General features: G+C 34.4%; 1 protein-coding gene across 4 annotated transcripts in view; it reads right to left on the bottom strand.

Annotated features, from left to right (window-relative positions):
* Positions 1–23,956, bottom strand: part of SBF2 (SET binding factor 2) — a 519,569-nt gene that overhangs the window by 182,873 nt on the left and 312,740 nt on the right. For all 4 annotated transcript variants that reach the window (XM_024119088.3, XM_028501227.2, XM_024119087.3 and 1 more), the window contains 3 exons: positions 19,903–20,107; positions 14,507–14,616; positions 12,987–13,136 (listed from right to left, as the gene is read on the bottom strand). In XM_024119088.3, coding sequence (XP_023974856.1) covers positions 12,987–13,136; positions 14,507–14,616; positions 19,903–20,107 — 465 coding nt within the window. The remainder of the gene's footprint in view (positions 1–12,986; positions 13,137–14,506; positions 14,617–19,902; positions 20,108–23,956) is intronic.

The raw sequence follows: 23,956 nt of genomic DNA on the forward strand, positions 1-23,956 counted from the left end.
GCATTGGCAGGCGGATTCTTAACCACTGCGCCACCAGGGAAGCCCCGATAACATTTTATTAAATACAAATACATTTATATAAATTTCTTGAAAATTCAGCTATTCAGAAGTTCTCCCTCTTTTCCTATCATGTTAAATAAAAAGTGCCTCTCAGGATCTTAGTCTGGTCTTCCCAAATATACTTTTCTTTGTCATTGAATCTATTTTTATGTTTCACAGGAAAGTTTGTTTTTATTTATTATTGTGTACAGTATGGGAATACTGAAAATCTTATGGATGAAAAGAGACAAAGTTATTTTTAAGTATATTTTTAAACGTTAAGATTATTTACTTTATAAAGTTGTATAAATCATCTTTCTGTGATCACATGACTATGATTAGCAAAGAGAAGTTACATAGTATTTCATATTTGGTGGGACTTGTTTAATAGAAAATCCTTTTCTACCTGACACAGGATTTTTATTAGACCTTTAGGTTTTAGTTCAGATGTGACAATTTTCACTTGCCTTAAAACGCATACGGTTTTGCCAGTAAGTCAAATGTGAATGTAATTCTAATTCAGAACTAAAAGCCATCAGTAACTGGTCACATTCATACCAAGATTTAATTAGTACTTTCCAATGTGAAGTTGGTTTTGGTTTTTTGGCTTTTTTTCTTTTAGAACTAATGGGCATTGCTTTGCCATCATAGAAGAAGATGACCAAGGAGAAACCACATTGGCTTCAGGGTGTATGAAATATGAAGGATCTGATTTTCAGTGCAAGGTAAGACCTAATTTGAGGCCTATGAAATAAAGGGAGGGGCCACAGGAAAAGCGTTGATTCCCCAAGGAGAAGTGTGCCTGGTCTGCACATGGCTGTGTGCAGTAGTTAACCTACATAAGAAAGATGTGAGTTTCATGTTGCTTGTTCTCAGTGAAGCCACATTGAGTCAGTCTTCCAGGAGATTACAAGCATTTGTGACTTATTCTAGAATGTCAACTGGGATCTGTGTCACATTCACTAGAGGAAGAAGAATTAATTTATTTAACATTTACTATTTGCATTTAATATGCTAAGTGCTTGGTATATTTTACCTCATTTTCTCCCAGTTACCCTATGAGGCAGATATTTTTTATCCTCCGTCTTATAGCAGAGGAAACTAAAGCCCAGAGAGAAGTAAGTTCATTGCTTAGGGTCACAAAGTTAATAAATGGCAAAGCTGTGATTTAAGCTATTTGATTCCCAAATCCTTGTTTCCATAATACTGTGCTGCCCCCAATCTGTTGTTGGCAAAGTCTTTCTTTCCCTTTTAAAAGTAATGTAACATTTAGCTATCTGGTTTACAGCACTCCTCGTTTCTAAAATCTTTAAATCATACCGCTTTCAGCCTTCTCCGAAGTGCTCTCAACTTCCTGTGATGTAATTCACCTAGCTGAGAAGATGGGAATTCAGACAGAACACAGAAACATTGTAGGGTCTCTGCATACTTCTGGGATACCAATCCCACTTACTAGCGTTTGGTCTGCCTTCTTCATTCCTGTAATCATCCTTGATAGAGAAGACTGAAACAAAACGAGAGTTAAGGAAGTGTTCGTTTTCTTTGTCCTCCATTACCTGGTATTTTGTCGGCAATACTACATCCATTGCTTGGTGGTCTTTCTTCTAGCACTGCCAAAAACCCCTTCCTGATTTTTCTTTACATTTTCTGTCCTGCAAGGCTGAGCTCATTTTGAACTTTAGCCATACTGGGACTATTCTTGGATGCTTCACGCTTCTTTTATTCATCTTTAGTTGTATACTCTTCATTCCATCCTTCATGTAAGTTTTCTCTAGATCTGGGATATTTTTTTCAGAGTCACCTGTGTAACTTCTGACATGTCTCTCTTTTCTCTTTCTTTTTATGATCATTTAAAGGTAAAAAAAATTGTTAGAAAGTTAAAAATTCAGTTAAAATGTAAAACTTGTGCTTTTGGAGGTTTCCAAGTACTCTTGACCCATCTTACCTTCTCTTATATAATCTCAAGTCCCTTATAGAATCCCATATAGATTCCCCTATGGAATCTCATTTTCACATTTTTAAAGGAATACCTGATTATACCGGGGTTTCTCCTTTCTACCCATCTGATATTTAAGAATAAGAAGGTTGATTTCTGCTTATATTCTTGCTACTTCTATGACGACAGACAATTCCTTTCTGTTACTGTTTTGGTCTGGAATGGCACTTCTTCCAGGTAGTGCTGAAATGTCAGCATTCAAGTTAAGAACTTCTCAAATACTGTACTTTTAATCAAATAAAACTTCACATATAATTTTTGGTATCTGTTCCCATGACTACAGTCTTTCCCTGTGCTCATTTTCTGATCTATTAGGGACACATATCTGGTTGGTGGTCTCCCAAAAACTCTCAGAAATATTGTTTCTATATTTTGCCCTTATCCTCACCACATACACTTCAACTTGCTTCCATACCAGGTTCATTAGTTTCAACATAGTTGTTATAGGCAGAATCAACTGTATCTTCTGCCTACTTGACTACCTTTTCTAACCTGTCATTTCTTTGGCCTAGGACACGCTCCACTTTTTAGTCAGATCTTAAGTCTCATCCAACTAAGTCTCAATACTACTATGAGATCATATTTACCCTGCTAGTCTATCACTGTAATAAAATGTATTACCCATGTTTTTTAGGAAAAGATCTCATGATTTTAAATACTTTTTTACTAAAAACAAATGAATAGTCATATCTTAAGATATGCCAAATTTTGGGTGAAAAATATATATAAACTTTTGTTTATCTGTAATTAAGTTATAGTCTAGTGTTCTAACACACCATGCACATACATACATTCTTCTTAAGAAAAAACATTTTAGAGTCTTTACAACACTATTTCACGATAGATTTAAATTTTTCAATAATCACTTTCACACAAACTTAGCAGGTCCTTTTCACTCACTGAATTAGAAACTGTATTTTATGAATATTTTAAAAATTAATTATCAGTTTCGTGTATCAGATTATTTCTAATTTTCTTCCTTTAGGATTCACCAAAAGCCCAGCTACGCCGGACAATAGAATGTTGTCGGACCAACTTATGTAACCAGTATTTACAACCTACACTGCCCCCTGTTGTTATAGGTAGGTTAGCAGAGAAAAGTGCAATCATGATTCTCAGTGAAATATTTTCTCTGGTTTTAACAATAAGCAAGCTTTCTAGAGTTCAACACTACAAGTTATTTTTTCCTTTTAAGATGTGATCGAAAGGTAATATGTCTTTTTCATTGTTTACTTCCATTATCAGGTCCATTTTTCGATGGCAGCATTCGATGGCTGGCTTTGCTCATTTCTATGGCTGTCTGCATAATTGCTATGATCATCTTCTCCAGCTGCTTTTGTTACAAGTAAGATAATTATTTTGATGCAAAATATTTTGTTGAATATTAGATATAAACAGTTGTTCTTAAAGCCAGTAGGCAGAAACCATTGACAATGTATTTCAGGAACCATTAACTTGTATTTTCTGGTTATCTCCTTTAATTAACTATATTATAGTTTCTTAAGGGAACAGAGGACCTTACTACTAATCAATTAATTGGACACTACATTATACTTCTTGTTATGTTCATGAGTACTTAAGATATTCTTATTTATAGAATATTGAACTTTCTTATATCTAAATTTAAAAACCTGACCCCATATATGCACTACCAAATGTAAATTAGATAGCTAGTGGGAAGCTGCCGCATAGCACAGGGAGATCACCTCTGTGCTTTGTGACCATGAGAGGGGTGGGATAGGGAGGGTGGGAGGGAGGGAGACGCAAGAGGGAAGAGATATGGGAACATATGTATATGTATAACTGATTCACTTTGTTGTAAAGGAGAAACTAACACACTATTGTAAAGCAGTTATACTCCAATAAAGATGTTTAAAAAAAAAACAAAAAAGAAGTCAGACAGATGGCCAACAGGCACATGAAAAGATGCTCAACATCACTAATTATTAGAGAAATGCAAATCAAAACTACAATGAGGTACCACCTCACATCGGTCAGAATGGCCATCATCAAAAAGTCTACAAAGGGTGTGGAGAAAAGGGAACCCTCCTACACTACTGGTGGGAATGTAAATTGGTGCAGCCACTACAGAAAATAGTATGGAGGCTCCTTAAAAAACTAAAATACAACTACCAAATGATCCAGCCATCCCACTCCTGGGCATATATCCGGAAGAGACGAAAACTCTAATTTGAAAAGATACACGCACCCCAATGTTCATAGCAGCACTATTTACAGTAGCCAAAACATGGAAGCAACCTAAGTGTCCATTAACAGATGAATGGATAAAGATGTGGTGTATATATTCAAGGTCAGAGTGCCAGCATGGTTGAGTGAGGGCCTTCTTCAGGGTTGCAGACTTCTTGTTATATCTTTACATAGTGGAAGGGGCTGGGGAGCTCTGCTGGCTTTCTTTTGAAAGGGCATTAATCTAGTTTGTGATGTCTTTACCTTCATGACCTAAACCCCTCCCAAAAGCCCCACCTCCTAATACCATCACCTTGGGCACTAGGTTTCCAACATATGAATCTGGGAGGACACATTCAGAACACAGCACTTAACAAAATTCTCAAATTTGCTACCTCTTACATACGACTGGTCATCAGCAGTGCTTGAGTGTCCTTAAAAACTTGTAGATTGTGGAAAGTTTGGGGTTCCAGAAGATAAGCCATTTTTTCCTCATACTTTTAAACCTCTATGTGGTTTCCTATATTATTTAGAGCCCTTAGCCTAAGATGCCCAATATAAGAATTTATCCAGTAACCAATGGAATTTTATAAAAAAATTTTGTTGGTAACTAGAATTTTCAGCCTTGACAAAATCTGAGGCTTGACTGTGAAGCCTCTCCTCTTTAATAAGGCAGGATCCTTGGTTACTTTTGGAGATACTGACCACTGCCAGTTGAAGTCATACTAAGCCCACTGTTGAGTAGCTTGCTTGCTTATTTATTTGTTTATTTATTTAAGCAAGACTTTCTCAATGAAGAGAAAGCCACTGATTCACTGATTCACATTCTGGCACAAGTTTCTTATTTTGACACAGACTAGTACTTTGAATAGCACTGTGTTAGACCATCTCTTTATATCCTCCATGTATCTTAACTTCTCTTCCATATTTTCCATCTTCTTGTCTCTCTCTGCTCCACTATGTGTAATTGCTTCAGATATGTATTCCAGTTCACTACAAGTCTCTCACTGCATTTAGTGTGATGTTTAACCCATCCAATGAGCTTTTTGTAATTATGTACTTATTTCTTTATTTATTTTACCCAAATAATTTCAAATATATATCAAAACTGAAAGAATTTTACAGTGAACACCTGTATACTAACCACCTAGACTGTCATTAACATTTTACTATGCTTGCTTTATCATTTAGCTATTCATCTACCTATCCTTTAACCCATCTTATTTTTAGTGCATTTCAAAGTAAATCACAGACATCAGTTATACTTCCCCCTAAGTACTTTAGCATGCATATCATTAGAGGTCAATATTTGTTTATAGGTTCTTCTTTTGCTGTATAATTTACATACAATAAAATGCACAAACCTTAAGTGTTCACTGGGTTTTGACAAATATGTCATAATGTTTTTGAGATATATCTATGTGGTTGCACGTATCATTAGCCTGTTTTTTTTTATCGCTGATTAGTATTACATTGTATGGATATATGGCAGTTAAAGAAAAAAACATTCTCTGATTGATGGGCACCTGGGCTGATTCTAGTTTTAGGCTATTATGAATAAAGTTCCTATGAATGCTTTTATATAAGTCTTTTTATAGTCATATGTTTTCATTTTTTTAAGTTAAGACCCAGGAGTGAAATTATTGGATCACAGGATAGGTATATGCTTAGTTTTATAAGAATCTCCCAGTCTTTTTTCTAAAGTGATTGTACCAGTTTACATTCTCAACAATAAAACCTGAGAATTCCAAGCACTTTACAACTCTGCCAACATTTGGTATTGTCAGTCTTTCTAATTTTTGCCATACTAGTGGTTATACAGTAGTATCTCATAATGGTTTTAATTTGCATTTCCCAGATGACTGATACTGAGCAGTTCTTCATGTTTTTATTGACCATTCACATATCTTATTTTGTGAAGTGTCTGTTCAAACTGTCCATTTTCAAAAACTGGTTTGGCTTCTCCTTATTAAGTTGTGGGAGTTCTTTATATAAACATGACATCAGTTCTTTGTCACGTTTACATTTTGGGAAAATTTTTTCCTAGTCTTAATTATTCATTTTCTTAATGCTGTCTTCTGAAAAGCATAAGTTTTAATTTTGATGAAGTACAGTGACCTTTTTTTTCTTTTTTGGTTATCACTTTTTGTGACCTGAGAAACTGTTGCCAGTTATAAAGATTATAAGTGGCAATAAAGATTCAATTAATTATTAAAAAAAAAGAGAAACTGTTCCTCATTCCCAAGTCATGACTCTATTCCATGCTTTCCCCTAAAGCTTTATTGTTTTATATTGTATGTTTATGTCTGTGCTCTACCTCAAGTTAATCCTTGTGTTTGATGTGAGGTAGAGGTATAGGTTCACTTTTTTTCCATATGGATATATTCAGTTATTTCAGTACTATTTGTGGAAAAAACTTTCTTCTCCCTATTGGATTGCTTTGGTGCCTTTGTCAAAAATGCCATAAATGTGGGTCTATTTCTGAGTGCTCTTTTCCACTGATCTATTTGATATGTCAGTATCACACTGTCTTGATTACTGTGGGTTAACAATAAGTCTTGAAATCAGGTAGTGTTAAGTCCTCCAAATTTGTTCTTTTTCGAGACTGCTTTGGCCATTCTAAGTCCTCTGCATTTCCACATAAATTTTAGAATCATCCTGTCAATTTCTAGAAAAAATTGTGCAGCAGTTTTTATTGGGATTTCATTCAAGCTACAGATTGATTTGTGGAGAACTGACATCTTAACAATATTGGGTTTTCCCTATCCTTTGAGTTTTTACTTTACTGATTATATAATCTAAACTTACCTGGCCATTTTTGTTAGTTTCTTGTTATTCGCTTATTTTGTATTCGATCCTTTATTTACTTAAGTATTTTAATTATTATATGTTCATATTGAAGAATTCCAATATATAAAGCCTTTGGGGGTCTCAATCTGCTGTTGGTTGTTTCTGTTGACATTATTTCATATTGGCTCATTTCTTTGGTATTTGGTCATTTTAAAATTGTGAGTTCATATCGTATTGAATTTTATCTGTGGGAATCCTGACTGCCTAAATTGTGGCTGCATTATTCTAGAAAGGATTTACAATTGCTTCTTCTGGAGGCAAGGGTGAGGGGCATGCCGCTGAAGAGGGATTATTTTATTCCTCTTCCAGTGTCCTACCCTGATGTAAATAAAGCTCTCAGGTTCAACCAGCTCTCTTTACAGAAGTCAAGGCTTAACTGTACTCACAAATCTGGTTTCCCTACCTGCTAATAGCTCAGAATTTGGTTTTTCCTATTTGTCCTTTTCTTGAGAGTAGAGGAGGGGCCTATTATAGAGTTCCTTTTCTCCTTGGGAAAAACTATATATCAAAATCATGGGGTTTTTTTTGTTGTTGTTTCAATTTTCTAAGATCTATTTCTATGTTAGTGAGAGGGTCCCTTGTAACATGCAGTTTATTATAATGCTGGAAATGGAGGACTTTACTGGGTTTTTAAATGATAATTTACTGTGAAAAGATCTTAGCTAAGATCTTGACACAAAAATCATAGATCTGCTAAAATGAAAAGAGTGAAGCCCATGATATTTTTGAAGAGATTTATAGTAATCTCAGTTACAAAAAAAACTAAAATACGATCAGTATTTGAGATGAGAGGATACATAGGAATAATCTATAATCTCTATAAACCAGTCCTTTAAAAAATTATCTTGGCAGTGAAAGAACCTGATAAACAAAATAACCCCTTGGCAGTACTCATGTTCCATTTAATTTTCCCTTGAGGACAGAAAAGACAGAATAACTTCAAGATCACGAAAAGCAAAAATTACTAAAGTTTCTGAATCACTACCTAAAAATTGGTTCATTTAATGTTTCTATCTTAAAACACCAACACAGATGTTTGGCCTCTCTGCCTTGAAATTCTATGCTTTTGTAAAAAATGTTCAGAATGTCATGTTAAATCCCCACAAGTAACATTGTTGCAACAAGAATATAAATATTAATAAATCCCAAGTTGGTAATAAATAACCCATTAAAATAAGAGTATCACATGTGAACCCATTTATAACTGAAAAGAGCCTCTCTATAATGTTAAACAACAGCATATGCTGGAAGAAAGACAGGATATATTTTAATGTATTTATGAATAGTGAATTCTAAAATATTAAGTGTTCATCAGTACAGGTGTATCTGGAAAGAATACCAACAAAAAAAATGCAAGCTTTTTTACCCCTAGAATATGATTATTCAAATGAAAAGGAGTATTTTTGTAACCCAAGGGCACTGGCTATTCTATAAGTAATTACTAATTAGTATACGCTAAAATTAAGTTTAGAGAAAGCCTTATAACTTAGTTCTTCAGTTAATTATAGCACATAAAGTACAAATGGAAAAAAGCTCCCTAAAACAGTTTTTGTAGTTTTATCACCAGTTATAGGGAATCAGAAAATTACCTAACTTTATAGCTTCTGGTGACCTTGATCTATTAATCAAATTCCTTTGTTCTCTATAATGACAGTACCAAAGTAACTGTAAGAAAGTAACAAAAGTAGCAAAAGACCTGAGTTTTTTTAGGGTAAATTTATTATGTCTTATTCTTCTCATAAAGGTTTGATAATTTCCTTCCTACAAAAATGAGAATTTTTTAAGTTCTAAAATATGCTTGTTATATGTTTTATATAACTTAATTATGCTTGTGTGTATGTGTGTGTTTCGAGCAGAGAAAAGTTTAAATGGAAGTCAAAACTCTTCTATCTATGCCAGAGATAACCACTATTAAGGATTTAGTGTAAATATCCTTCCAGATTTTTACCATGCTATACATACATACATATACGTAATTTTAGGTCAAAAATAGAACTATATCTACTTTATGTAACTTCCTTTTGCCCACCTGGCAATACATAACAGAAGTTTTTTCATATGGGTACATATTATAGAGCTACATATTATAGCTCTACATATTATAGAGCTACCTCTTTCTATTTAGTAACTGAACAGTATTCCGAAGAAGAGTTCTACCATAATTAGATTAAGCAAAATCCAAATGGTAAACATTTAGGATGCTTTCAATTTTTGCTATTATAAACTATTACAACTAGTCTCTTATGCTCTAAAGTAAGAATGTATTTCCAGTAAAGGTGAATCATCTCCTATCTTGCCAATTTGCTTAAACAAGATTACATTTTTGATGCTAGATTTTAAGTTAGAATTTCTGAGAAAGGTATCACTTGAAATGGGTTTTAAAAGATAAATATGCCCTGCAAAAAAATGTAACAGTAGTACCCTAAGACATTAATGTGTATAAGTTATAAGATTATAAATAATAATGATACAATTAACACCCATAAACATAGTTTAAGAAATAGAGTATTACCATTACCTTTGAAGATCTCTATGTTCATGTCCTTCCTCTCTGTCTCCCAGAGGTAATTTTCTTCAATATTTTGCTTATTATCCCTTGATTTTCTTTTTTCCCAGATTTACTGAGGTACATTTGACAGATAAAATTGTAGTATACAATGTGATGATTTAATATATGTACACATTGCTTTTCTTTTTAGTTTTAACACATATATTCTATCCCTAACTTAAATATCTCTAAATAATATATTACATGCTTTGAATTTTATATGAATGAAAGCATACTGTAATTAAATTGCCTTTTTATTTTTGTACAAAATTATCTTCTTTAAGAATCATCCACATTGTTCCTTATAGCTGCAATTCATTCATTATCTCTGCTAAATAATATTCTACCATAAAAAAATAGCACAATTTATCTATACATTCTACTGCTGGTTGGCATATGAATTGTTTCCAGTTTCCTGCTATTTCAAACAATGTTCCTATGAACATTTTTGTGCATACCTCTTGGTGTATGTGGGTAAGATCTCCTCTAAGAGTGGAATCACTGGGTCATAGAATATATTCATATTCAGCTTTACAAGAAAATCTCTGTACCCTTTTATACGCTAACAAGCAGAGTTTACATGCTCCATTTGTTCGATAACTTCACCAATACTTAATATTATCCAATTATACAATTATTACAAAACAGTGAATGTAAAATGCTATCTCATTGTGGTTTTAATTTACATTTCTCCAGTTATTGACATAGATCATCTTTTTAAAAAATGTCATTTTATTTATACACTAATTATCCAAGTGGATTTCCTTTTCTCTGGGATACTTTAAGTCTCTTGCCCATTTAAAATTTGGGTTGTCTTTTTCTTATTGATTTGTAGGAGTTTTTATAATCTGAGTACTAATCAGTTGGTAGTCATATGCTCTGCAAACATCTCTCACTCTGAAGTTTACATTTTCATTCTCTTTATGGTATTTTTTGATGAACAGAAGTTCTAATTTTAATGTAGTCAAATTTACCAATCTTTTCTTTCTAACTGAGGTAAAAGTGGTATATAACGATATTTTCTTTTAAGATTGGCACTATTTTTACCTTGTCTAACAAATCTTTCCCTCCCCCAAAGTCATAAGGTTATGTCATTTATTCTCTTTGAAAGACTTTAGTAGGTTGGCTTTTCATATGTAAGTATTAATATTTAATCCACATAAAACTGATTTTAGTGTATAGTGTGAGGTATCAGTACATTTTTCCTGTACATGGTTCATTACGTGTACATGGTCACCCAACTGTCCCAGTACTAGTTATTGAATTTTTTACCTCTTTGTCACTAATCTGAAACACCAACTCTGTCATAAATCACATTTCCAAACATGTGTACATCTGTTTATAAACTCTAAATTCCGTTCTACTGACCAATTTGTTTATGATTGTGCCACACACTGTCTTAATTACTACAATCTTAAACTAATTTAAAAATTTCTTAAGTGTTATTGAGGTATAACTGACAAATAAAATGGTAAGATATTTAAAGTGTGACCTGAGGTGATTTGATATATGTATATATAGTGAAAGGATTCCTACAACTCAGTTAAATGACACCTCTCCTTATATATTTATCTGTTTTTTTATGTGTGTGTGTGAAACCATTTAAGTTCAACTCTTTTAGCAATTTCAGTTATATAATAAAGTATTACCAATTGTAGTCCCTATGTTGTACCTTAGATCCTCAGGCCTTATTCATCTTATAGCTAAAAGTTTGTACCACTTATCGACCTCTCCCTATTTCTTCCACCTCTCAGCCCCTGGCAACCATTTTCTACTCTGTTTCTAAGAGTCTGACCTTTTTTTTTTTTTAAGGTTCCACATATAATACCATGCAGTATTTGTTTTTCTCTGTCTGGCTTATTCACTTGGCAGAATGCCTTCAAGGTTCATCCACGTTATTACAAATGGTAGAATTTCCTTCTTTCTCATGGCTGAATAATATTCCACTGTATTGTGTATATATACTACATCTTCTTTATCCATGTATCCACTGATGGACATTTAGGTTATTTCCACATCTTGGCTATTGTGACTAATGCTGCAGTGAACATGGGAGTGCAGATACTTCTTCAATAGCCTGTTTTCATTTCCTTTGGATATACCCAGAGTGGAACTGCTGGATCATATGGTATGGTTCTATTTTTAATTTTTTGAGGAATCTCCAGACTATTTTTTATAGTGGCTACACCAATTTACATTCCTACTGACAGTGCACAAGGGTTCCTTTTTCTCCCTATCCTTGCCAATACTTATTATCCCTTGTGTCTTTGATAATAGCCTTTCTAACAGATGTGAGGTGGTATCTCGTTGTGATTTTGATTTGCATTTTCCCGATGATTAGTGACATGGACAACATTTTCACTTACCTTTCGGCCATTTGTGTGTCTTCTTTTAAACTAATTTTTGATATGTGACATGGCCAATTCCCAGGCTTTGCCGTTTGTTTTAGGAGTATGTTGGTAATTCTCAGACTTTTGCTCTTTCTGTTGGGATTCTGATGGGAACTGCAGTAACTCTATAGATTATTTTGGGGAGAACTGATATCTTTATAATACTGAGTCTTACAATCCATGAACATGGTATATCTTTCCATTTCTTTAGGCCTTCATTCATCCACAAATGTTATTATTAATTATACCCTGTGATTCTCACTTTCCAATCTACCAGAATTTAACATGCATCTTACTCAGTTGCTCTGGATTCCCACAGATAGTCTTTGAAATCTTAATATTTAATCACATTTTTCTCTTTGTGCAAAAAGTTTAAGAAAGAATTGTTGCATCACCTACAAAGAATACGATGCCAATGTCACAGAGACAGGATAGGGAAATCAGATTATTTGCTTCGCCTAAACTGTGTCCTCATTATTGTGTGGGAAGTTTATCTCTGTAAGATAATACACGTATGTTGAAGCCAACTGGAAATATTATTTTTGTGCTTTACCCACACAAAGTACTTAGTAAACACTTAACTGAGTAATTCATTTATCATTTGGATTACCCACCATTCATTGCCCTCTGCTTTAATAGTACAACTGAAAACTGACGGGCTGACATGAATACAGACAATAAGTAATATATAACTGAATGTTTTAAAGATGACTTTTCGTTTTCAGAAAGCTTGCTTACAGAACTAGTAAAATAACCTAATATTTTTCAAGAAAAAACAAAGAAAGAATAAAAAACTCTTAATATTTATGCCAAGTAATACATAAGTGTTTCTGACAGAAAGAGTATGGATATTGGCTCTTCATCCTATTAGGTGCAGAAGGCTCAAGAACCTGATATATTGGTAATTACTGAATCGCCTGGAAAAATAAAAAGTATTCTCAAATAAGAAGGATAATCTGAAAGAACGAAAAGTTACCTGTAGAGTACAGTTCATCATCCTTATTATGTAGTCGAACTGTTGATGGTCTAATATTGCCCGGTTTTGCTGAACATGTAAACCCAGCTCATCAGTGAGACACTGTCTTGCTGCCTTTCCTTTAAGGGCTCTCAGTGCAGCAGGGAGGGTCTGAGGACAAGAGAGGAAGACATGAACAAAAGGTACCACTGGAAAAAAAGTAACCGTCAATCATGCTGAAAACTCACGTGTATCCTATAAACCATTTAACAGAGTTATTAGTAGAATTAAACTGCTAGTAAAATTAAACTTGATGTACTGTTAAGGACAACTGTAAACAGATGGATTTATAGTGATTTTTTTTATTTGTAAGGCAGCATGAAAATAAGTAGGACTAGTTTATGTGATACATTTAAAAAACATTAAACTTCATTAAAAAAAACTCATCAAAATTGTGGTCACCAAAATAACTGTTGCTTCAGATTATGAGTCAAAACCACAGACACTTAGACAGGTTCTTGGAGTAACTGGTCACATCTCCATGGCAAGAATAGAAGGAAAAATTAAAATGACAAGAATCATGGGTGATTTTATACTTTTAAAGTGATTAGCAACTTAATCACTACTCAGTTTTAATTTATGACTGGAAAATTCTGCAATCTCTTCTTATTTCAAAAGCATAATTAAGAAGGAAAAAAACTCAGAGCAACAAACAGAAATCTCTAGGTGTATGTACTAAAACTCTTTCACTTCATCACCCACAAGAACGCCTCTTCCATTTCACCTTTAGAGCTGAATTAATTTACTTTACATAAGGTAATAATTTAACTTTGAAAACTTAAAATGAGAACAAAGGGGCAAATAAGAAGGAAGGGGAGAAGACTGAGAGTAGGGGGACCTAATATTGTTACAATGGGTACAGGAAACAGGCTGTGAAAGCTGAAAGCAAGAGAAGCAAAAGAAAGTCTGTAACACTTCAACCATAAGAAAAAAACGGATTCCAAAAAAACTCAAAATATAAAGAGGCTTGAGGTCATTTAGTGCAAGGGTAAAACTTTATTTTACATGTTTTACTAGCCCCTTGTAATAAATGTTCAGAATTATGACGAGTCACTAAGGAAAGGTTACATATGTTTATGTTTTATTAAAGAAGGCAAGAAAATGTGCTTTAACAAGGCACATTTAAATGAATACCACAATTTTTACAATTCATTACTTGTTCTAACTAGATTCTTTGTAATAAATAAAATTATATTTTAAATGTTAAGTTTCTAAATAATATGCCAAAAAAGAATTAATGAACAATGTTTAAAAGTTCCAGGGGGGGAAATGACTATCAATACTTCTCTGGTTGCCATATAATTAGGCTTGGCTAAGATTTTAAATCTTAGACACTGTTCATTTAAAATGATCAAAACAATGAAAGGATACTTTATAAGGAAAAGGGATTGAATCAGAGGAGCGGTCAGTAGGCAGGCTAAACATAGAAATCTGAAAGGGATGTGATGAAAGCTTACTTGGGAAAGATGGCATTTTATTACCTTTTCAGTCTCCAATGTTTTATTTTCAAATATGAATGAGATGCAGTTTCTAACAACTTCCAATCTCTGTGCACTGTTGAAAACTGTTGTCACCTTATCCATTATTGAAACTAGTAAAGGAGTATAAGGAAAACACAAATTAAACTCCTTCAGCAATTACAAAAGGGGAATATTACTGTTTACAGTTTATGACTCTGTTTACATGACCAACACTTAAGCGTTTTTTTTCCCTTGTTACATGACACTGAAAGTATTGCATTTCCTCACTTTGATTACATTTTTAGGTTGTGAAGTGGCAGGCTAGTCAATGGGTTACTTAGGATAATTTCACAGGATAGATTCTAACACTGTACTTAACTCTTAGGCAAATTAATTCATATTTACATTGCTCAGTAAAATTTTATTAAGCAAAGGTAATAATTTTTCCTTTAATTGTAAACAAACAGATAAAAAATGTTTTGGGTACAAGATCATGACAAAAATAGCTAACACTCATATGTAAGAGGACTGACTACTAACAGAAAAAGAAGTTGATATTTCTAACATATTACCAAAGAAAAACCACATACCACAAAAAATTAGGTTCTACAAATCTGAGCACAGGTGACCTGAAGAAGCACTGCACACAAAGAGAAATGATCATGGCCAAAGAATCGCTATAAAAATTTGGGAGAGTCACTTCTCAGTTCTGTGAACTTAGTACCTGTCAACTTTACAAGGTTGGATAATTCTAGTGTACTACATAGGCTTAAATTACTTAAAGTAAATTTAACTTTTTAAAAGAATGTTAGAAAGATATAAATTAAAGCAGTATTTGTCAAATGAAAAGTATAATTTCACAAAGAACTACACTATACAATTTGTACAAATGAGGCAGTATCAGTAATTCTTAAGCCTTATATTTTATGGCTGCTCTTACCTAACAAGAAAGACCACCATAACTTACTCTTAGCATTCCTTTCATTTCAACAATACGAAACTTTATATCCTTCAAATATTTTTTAAACTTTTAAAAATCTTGAAATAACTATAAGCTTACAAAAAGTTGCAAATTAGTACAGAGAAGATCCATGCACTTATCACCTTCCCCCATGGTGACATCTTACATAACTATAGTGCTTTATCAGAATCAGGAAATCAATCTTACTTGGTTTTTACTATAGTTTTCTTGAAATCACTTAAAATCATGTAAGATTAACATTAATGACCATGACTGTAAAATAGATTATTTCATATGACATTTCTGTCTGAACTGTGCATTCTTAATTTTGCACTCTGGTGCTTCCCACATGTGTAGGTCAGTGGCATAGACTGAAATTGAAATTGATCTATATTTAGAGTAGAAAACTTCTTAGTCTCCAAATAAGACCACATGCTTTATTGAGAGAGTAACATCTTTAACCTATGTTTATAAAATTTTAATTCTAAAATCTCTTTAGCAGCATTTTAAATTTTCTTTAGGATGAACCATTAAAAACCCCACATTTTCTTATAATGAATCTGTTTACCATCTGGGAATTATTATTTTCCTATGGAGACTATGACTTAGTTCATTCCCAGAAGAAAGTTCTTCACTTAGAGTTACTGATGTATCAGGCATTGGCCAAATCCCCAGTTGTGGCATTCTAATATTAGCTTTCTAACATTGGATAACAACTCTGGTTTATGGGTATTTGACCTCCCAGGGCTTCCTTCCCAAGGCTTTGGCTTTCAAATGCTATTTCTAGCATTTGAAATATCATTTGAATAGTGTTCATCATCACTCTGGCCCCTCTGAGGAACAGCTGGAAACTAATTAACCTCTCAAAATGTGGATGGCTCTTAAAGTGACAGAGCAATTCTACATTCATATTAAATGGGTATCATGTAAAATGAAACATTCATACCTTTTAATTTTAATACAAGGGAAATCCTAATTCTGATCAACTCAAATGAACCAGAAAGTTGGACAGAGGTCCCTGTATTCGTCTTTCACTCATTCATTCATCATTTGTTCATTTGTTCGTTCATTCATTCATTCATTCTGGTTTTACAGGAAGTGCATGCAGGGACAAATACTGAGTCACGTGTACCTCTCTCACTGACTACAATGAGACAGTCCATATGCATCTAAAAAAAGAATTTGATGCTGATTGAAAATGAAGAAAGTAAAGAGATTATACAAAAACAATATTGAGACAAGGCTACAATTCAAGCAAATTAAAATTTAAACCAACTTCTAATCTGTTCACGTGGGTATTTAAAGAAAGCATTCAAATAGCTCATGGATATTAAAGTTAAATGACCAAACCCTTCAAAAAATAACTACCCTAACATGTCTACTTCTTCTCCATTCTCTTCTCGATGTGAAAGTACAATCAACACTTAAGTAAAAGCTGTTAATACTTAGGGAAATAATAGCAAATTAATATTATTAAGTAAATAAATAATAAGTAATATTAACATTACTATATAACATAAATGTTAAGATACATAAATTATTAACATTACAACATAAACAACATAAATAATTAATAAACAATTAAACAACATAAATAATTAATATATTATTATCCCGGAATTTTAATAATAAAATTACACTCACTTCCAAGTATGACGGAACAGTTTGTAACAAACTAAAACTCCCGCCAGGAACAATTATAAAAGTAAGATAAAATGCAAAAGCCATCTATTTAAATATATCAGAGTGCTACAGAAGCACAAGGATTAGAGGACCTAAAATTCCAGAGAAAGGAAAAGACCAAAGAGGTAAGTTAACAAGCACATCCACTTTTTCCCTAAGAGATTTGCCAATATGGAGTACAGATAGGAAGCTGAGAATCTGGGCTTGATTCTGGCAGATGGCCAGGTTGACCAGCAAAGTTTCTGGTGAGAGCTGAACAGACAAAGGTGGATGTATGCTATAGTCCTGAGATAAACCTCTAAAAGAACAGTAAACGTATATAAATAACAACTTAACAGATACAAATTATGGAATAAAAAATAATTTATTAATCCAAAAGAATGAAAGCAAGCAGGGGAAAATGTAAAACAAGAGGATCAAATAGAAAAAACAACCCAGTAAATTATATTAAAGCCATTACTGTATGAGTAATTATATTTATATAAATGAGCTAAATATAAGTAATATACTACAATAGTCAAACTGGCTAAAAAAAACCCCCACATGCTGCTTACAAGAGGCATACCTTAATTATAAGGACCCAGAGTTTGAAAATAAAAAAATAAAAAAAGATAAACCATACAAACACTAACCAAAGGAAGGCTGGTCTAGCTATATAAAACTCAAAGTATACTTTATGCCAAGAAGCGTTACTAGAGACAAAGAAGGACATCCCATAATGATAAAGGGATCAATCACCAGGATGCTACAATATTTGTAAATATATTTGCATACAATAAATCAATTTCAAAATACATAAAGAAAAAATGGACAGAACTAAAATGAGAACTAGGCAATTCTATTACTTATCATGGGAGACTTTAACACATCTCCCGCAATAGCTGAAGAAAAAGAAGAGATAAAAATCGGTTGAAAAAAAAAAGACAATGCACAGAATGGGAAAAAATATTTGCAAATTAACATGTTTCATAAGGGACTTGTATACAGAACATACAGAGATTTCTTAAACAAAAAGACAAATAGCTCAATTTAAAAATGGGCAAAGGATCGGAACAGAGACACTTTTTTTTCCAGAGAAGATATAAAAATGGCCAATAAGCACATGAGAAGATACTCTACATTAGTAGATGTGGAGAAACCAGAATGCCCATACATTGCTGGTAGGAATGTAAAATAGTGGTTGTTTTGGAAAATAGCCTGGCAGTTCCTCAAAACATTAAACTCAAGCTTATCATATAACCTGACAATTCCACTCCTAGATATATACTTGAGAGAACTGAAAACATATGTCCACACAAAAACATACACATGAATGCTCACAGCAGCACTATTATTAGTAGCCAAAAAGTAGAAACAACCCAAATGTCCATCAACTGATATATGGATAACAAAATGTGATACATACCCATACAATGGAATATTATTCAGCCACAAAAAGCAATGAAGTACTATATATGCTACATGGATGAACCTTGAAAATATTATGCTACATGAAAGAAGCCAATCACAAAAGATCACATATTGTACAATTCCATTTATATAAAATATCCAGAATAGGCAAATCTATAGACAGGAAGTCGATTACCGCCTAAAGCTGGGGAAGGAGTGATTTTGGGGGTAGGGTGGGGAGTAACTATAACTGCTAATGGGTATGGGTGTTTCTATTTGGAGGAATGAAAATGTTTGAAATTAGACAGTGAAAATACACTCTGTGAAGATACTAAAAACCACTGAATTGCACACTTTTTTTTTTTTCTTGGCTGCGTTGGGTCTGCTGCTGCACGCGGGCTTTCTCTAGTTGCGGTGAGCAGGGGCTACTCTGTTGCGGTGCGCAGGCTTCTCATTGCGGTGGCTTCTCTTGTTGCTGAGCACGGGCTCTAGGCACGTGGGCTTCAGTAGTTGTGGCACACGGGCTCTAGAGCGCAGGCTCAGTAGTTGTGGCGCACAGGCTTAGTTGCTCCGCGGCATGTGGGATCTTCCCGGGCCAGGGCTCGAACCCGTGTCCCCTGCATTGGCAGGTGGATTCTTAACCACTGCGCCACCAGGGAAGTTCTGAATGGCACACTTTAAATGGGTGAATTTTATGGTATGTGAATTACATCTCAATATAGCTGTTTTTAAAAAACAGAAGATTCCACAGTGGGAGCAGTTAGGCTAATGGTTACCCTGTGAGGGGTACTGAATGGAAAAGTGTTTCTAGGTATTGATAGTGCTGATTCTGGTTACACGAATTTGTTCACTTTGTGAAAACTCATCAAGCTGTGCACTTCTGTTTTTGTGTCTTATATCTTGATAAAAGGTTTACTTTTTTCCTTTTAAGATTTATTTATTATTTATTTTTATTTATTTTTGGTTGCGTCTGGTCTTAGTGGCAGCACATGGGATCTTTGTTGAGGGCTGCGGGATCTTTCAATGCGGCGCGCAGGCTCTTCGTTGCAGTGCACGGGCTTCTCTCTAGTTGTGGCATTCAGGTTTTCTCTCTCTAGTTGTGGCACACAGCCTCCAGGATGCGTGGGCTCTGTAGTTGTGGCGCAGGGGTTCCAGAGCGCATGGGCTCTGAGGTTTGCGGCACTTGGGCTCTCTCACTGAGGCACGTGAGCTCAGTAGTTGTGGCGCGCGGGCTTAGCTGCCCCGTGACGTGTGGGATCCCAGTTCTGCGACCAGGGATCGAACCCACGTCCTCTGCATTGGAAGGTGGATTCTTTACCACTGGACCACCAGGGAAGTCCTCAAAAGGTTTAGTTTTAAAACAAACAAATGGACAAATACATACCAACAGGTGGACCTGCGGGCACAACACATTTCTTTTCCACTCTGGAAGCAGGAGGTGCATTCTGGTTCTTGGCAAGATTTTCCTGTATTAATTCCTGTACCCGAGTTTCATTAATCTTTGGGAAAGGAAGAACATGAACTCGCAAGTGGGATCCTTCTGTTGGACGTGGAACTTTCTGAAACGCCATATGAGGGTTTGGATTTTCCTGCGGTATCAAACATACGTAAATGATTCCAAAGTTAAAAGAACAATGGCAGATTGTCGGCCAGAAAGACAGAAACTGAAATCAGAGAGATGAGACATTGTACATACATTCAAATATATGCCATAAAATATAGAGTATTGGAATCTTACTTCTTACATGATTTACCAGCAGCAACTGATACAGCTGATCACTCTTTTTCCTCTTCAAGGAACACTTTCTTTACTTGGTTTCTAGGTCTTCTCGTTACAGCTTTGTTTATTTTTCATCTCCCTAATCTCTTAACTATGTGAATACCCCAGGGCTCAGACCATGGGCCACTTTTCTATTTACACTTCCTTTCTTGGTGATAACTTCCAGTCTCTTATTTTTAAACCATAAAACACCAACGATTCACAAATTTTTATCTCCAAATGAGCTTCCTCCTGAACTCCATACCTGTATATTCAACCACCTGCACATAGTGCTTCCATTTGGATTTAAAATAACATTGTAAATGTATGTCCAAAATGGAGCACTTAATATTCACCTCCTCCAAATCTGCTTTCTACAGTCTTCCCCACTTCAGTAAATGGCATATTTATTTTTTCCAGTCACTCCGGTGAAAAGATTAATCATTAATGCCTTTCTCTAATACCGAATTATCCATTCCTCTGCAAACCTTTTACACTTTGCCTTTAAAATATGTTTATAACCTGACCACTTTTCAATACACCTTGGTTCAAGCCAATATCTCTCATGTTGCTACAGAACAGTCTCTTAACCAGTCTCCCTGCTCCACCCTTTGCTCCTATCCTCACTCCATTTTTAACACTGCAGACAGAGTGATCTAGTTAAAGTATGTCAAATCATCACCTAACTACTCTGTTCATTCAAATAGCTCTTCATCTCATTCAGAGTAAAACCAAAAGTTTTTATAATAATTTAAAAGATCTGGCTTCTCTATATGACTGTGCCCTACTACTGTTTCCTTCATTCATTCTGCTCCTGCTACACAGGACTTCTAATTCCTGCCTCAAAGTCTTTACACTTAACTGTTCCCTCTGCCTGGAATGCCCGTCTCCCACCAATCTGTACAGCACCCTCTCTCTTTTCCTGCATGTCTTTGCTCAAATGCCACCTTTCATGGCCACCCTATCTAAAATGATAACCCCCAACATAGTCCTTATCCCCCTTACTATATTTTCCTTGTCACCTTCTCACATACTATAAATTCTATTTAACTTGTTTATTGTCTGTCCTTTTCTCATTAAAATGAAACTCAAGAGGACAGACATTTTGGTCAATTAAAAACTATTTTTTTATCCTCTGCTGAATACATATTGCATCTAGAAGCTGCCTGGCGCACAGCAGGCACCCTAAACTACTTCCTACTGTATCCTAATGAGTGGGACACAATGCTGAACACATATTAGGATTGCAGTAATTAAATTAATTGTGTCAGCTAATATTTTCATAGACCCTTCGGCTGGCATGGACTTTTATCTAGCTACTACTTAAGTAGAATTATATTTCAAAAACTACAGGCAGAGTGGAATCCATCCTTTTTACAAAGTTCTCTAAAGAAGGCTGCTGTACAATCATTCTTAGACCAATTCTTGCATTTATTATTCTTTGCAACCAGAAAATTTCTTTTTCCTCCTGAACCTGTGTTATTCACGTTGTACATTAGGTTCAATACTGCCCTATACATTCTCTGGACAGTTAAAATGGCCAACTCTCATCATCTACCAGAGCTTCTCCCCACAATTCTTTTTGGTTATTTGACCCAGACCCAGAAAAGGAAAGGTTGGACCACAGCAGATGATATAGGGAGCATATCTCAGCAATACAATGGAAATAATACTCCTTTAAGTGTCAAAAGCCTGGGTTCTAGTCTTTGCTCTGCTCATTATGTGCTGCTGGATAAATAACTTTGCCTAAGTATATACGGGCATACCTTGTTTTACTGCACTTCACTTTATTGCGCTTTGTAGATACTAGGTTTTTTACAAATTGAAGGTCTGTGGCAACCCTGTGTCGAACAAGTCTACTGGCACCATTTTTTCCAACAGTATTTGCTCACTTTGTGTCTCTATGTTATGTTTTGGTAATTCTCACAATATTTCAAACTTTTTCATCATTATTATATTTGTTATGGTGATATGTAGTCAGGGATCCTTGATGTTATTATTACAAAAAGATTATGACTTGCTGAAGGCTCAGATGATGGTTAGCATTTATTAGCAAAAAAGTATTTTTAAATTAAGGCATGTACATTGTTTTTTTAGACACAAATACTATTGCACACTTAACAGACTACAGTACAGGGTAAACACAACTTTTATATGCACTGAGAAATGAAAAAATTCGTGTGACTCACTTTATTGTGATATTCGCTTTACTGCAGTGGTCTGGAACTGAACCCACAATATCTCTGAGGTATGCCTGTACTTACGCTTTTAAAAGGTTCCTGAGAAGGTGAAATCAGATTGAAAACTTGTTCTTGCCAAAGTAGCCCTCATACACACTTTGTATTTTCCCCTTATATCGTTAGCAAAGACAGGAAAAAATAAGTAAATTCCTATGCCAAGTCTTCACAATCACCACTTTCTAAACTATATGTTGAAAAAACTGTTCTAAAATTACACCTGGGTTAACACCAATATCACTGGTCCAGAGTTTCTGAAACTGCCCTTTTCCAAAAGCAGTATGTTTTTTCTCTGTTCTTTAGGCACAATATCTAAGATACCTCGTCTTCTCAAAAGTTATAAATATCAACTTTCTAAAACCCACTGGGCAGATATTTCTTTCAGGAGGGGGAGGTAATTCATGTGGATTTTGAGTTCTGAATCATTTAAAGTACATTCTTCACTACTTCCATTTCTATCTATACTTATTTTCGTTATAATAAAATAAAAACTTAAATATATTTCCTATGATGTAAATAATATTCATTAAAACAAATTTTAAAAAATGGAAAATAAAAGTAGAAATCTTAGTGATGCCAGTATCTTTTCTAGTATACTTTCTCTCTCTCTCTCACTATATGTTCTTCTCTCTTGCTCCAAAAATGACTTAAGGTGGTTTAGAAAAATAAAGATACACATATTGATTGCTTCTAATCAAAATTCTGTAATGTTATGGGTTCATCCTAAACTTTATAAGGAAGATCAAAGATCCAAAAATAGTCAAGGCAATTCTGAAGAAGAGTAAATAGAGAAGTCAAACTTTCCAGATATCAAAATTTATGTAAACCTTTAATAATTAATATAGTATGGTAACTGGTATCACTAAAGGGTTAAAGGGCTAATGGAATAGAGAAGCCCAGAAGCAGGACTATATGTGAAAAAATGTGATAGAGACAGGAAGCACTATAATTCAGAAGGAAAAGTTAGACAATTCAATGAGAGAAGGTAATGCAACAAAGTATTTTTAGCTCATGGTCTCTGATATCAGACTGCCTGGGTCAAATCCTAGCTTAGCCACTCACTAGTAACGTGAGCCGGTACAGTATCAATTCTCTTACCACTTGGGTTTTAGTTTCCTCATCTGTAAGGAAGATAATAATATAGTACCTACTTCATAAGGTTCTTGTGAGGGTGGAACAAGTTGTTACAGGAAAGCTTTACAACACACACACACACACACACACACACACACACACACACACACACACACATACTTCCCCAGAATAAATCTGAAAGCTCTTTTCCAAAAGTTTAGAGTATATTCATTTGAAAAATGTTTAGTCACTGCATATTCTATGGCATGACACCATGCCTCTGAAACTAAAACCACCTCTTTCTCCCAGGGTTCCCATCATATCACCAGCTACTTATATTTTAACAACAATGACAACAATAATAGTAT

Source organism: Physeter macrocephalus, chromosome 16, assembly GCF_002837175.3.
Source record: "Physeter macrocephalus isolate SW-GA chromosome 16, ASM283717v5, whole genome shotgun sequence".
NCBI lineage: Eukaryota > Metazoa > Chordata > Mammalia > Artiodactyla > Physeteridae > Physeter > Physeter macrocephalus.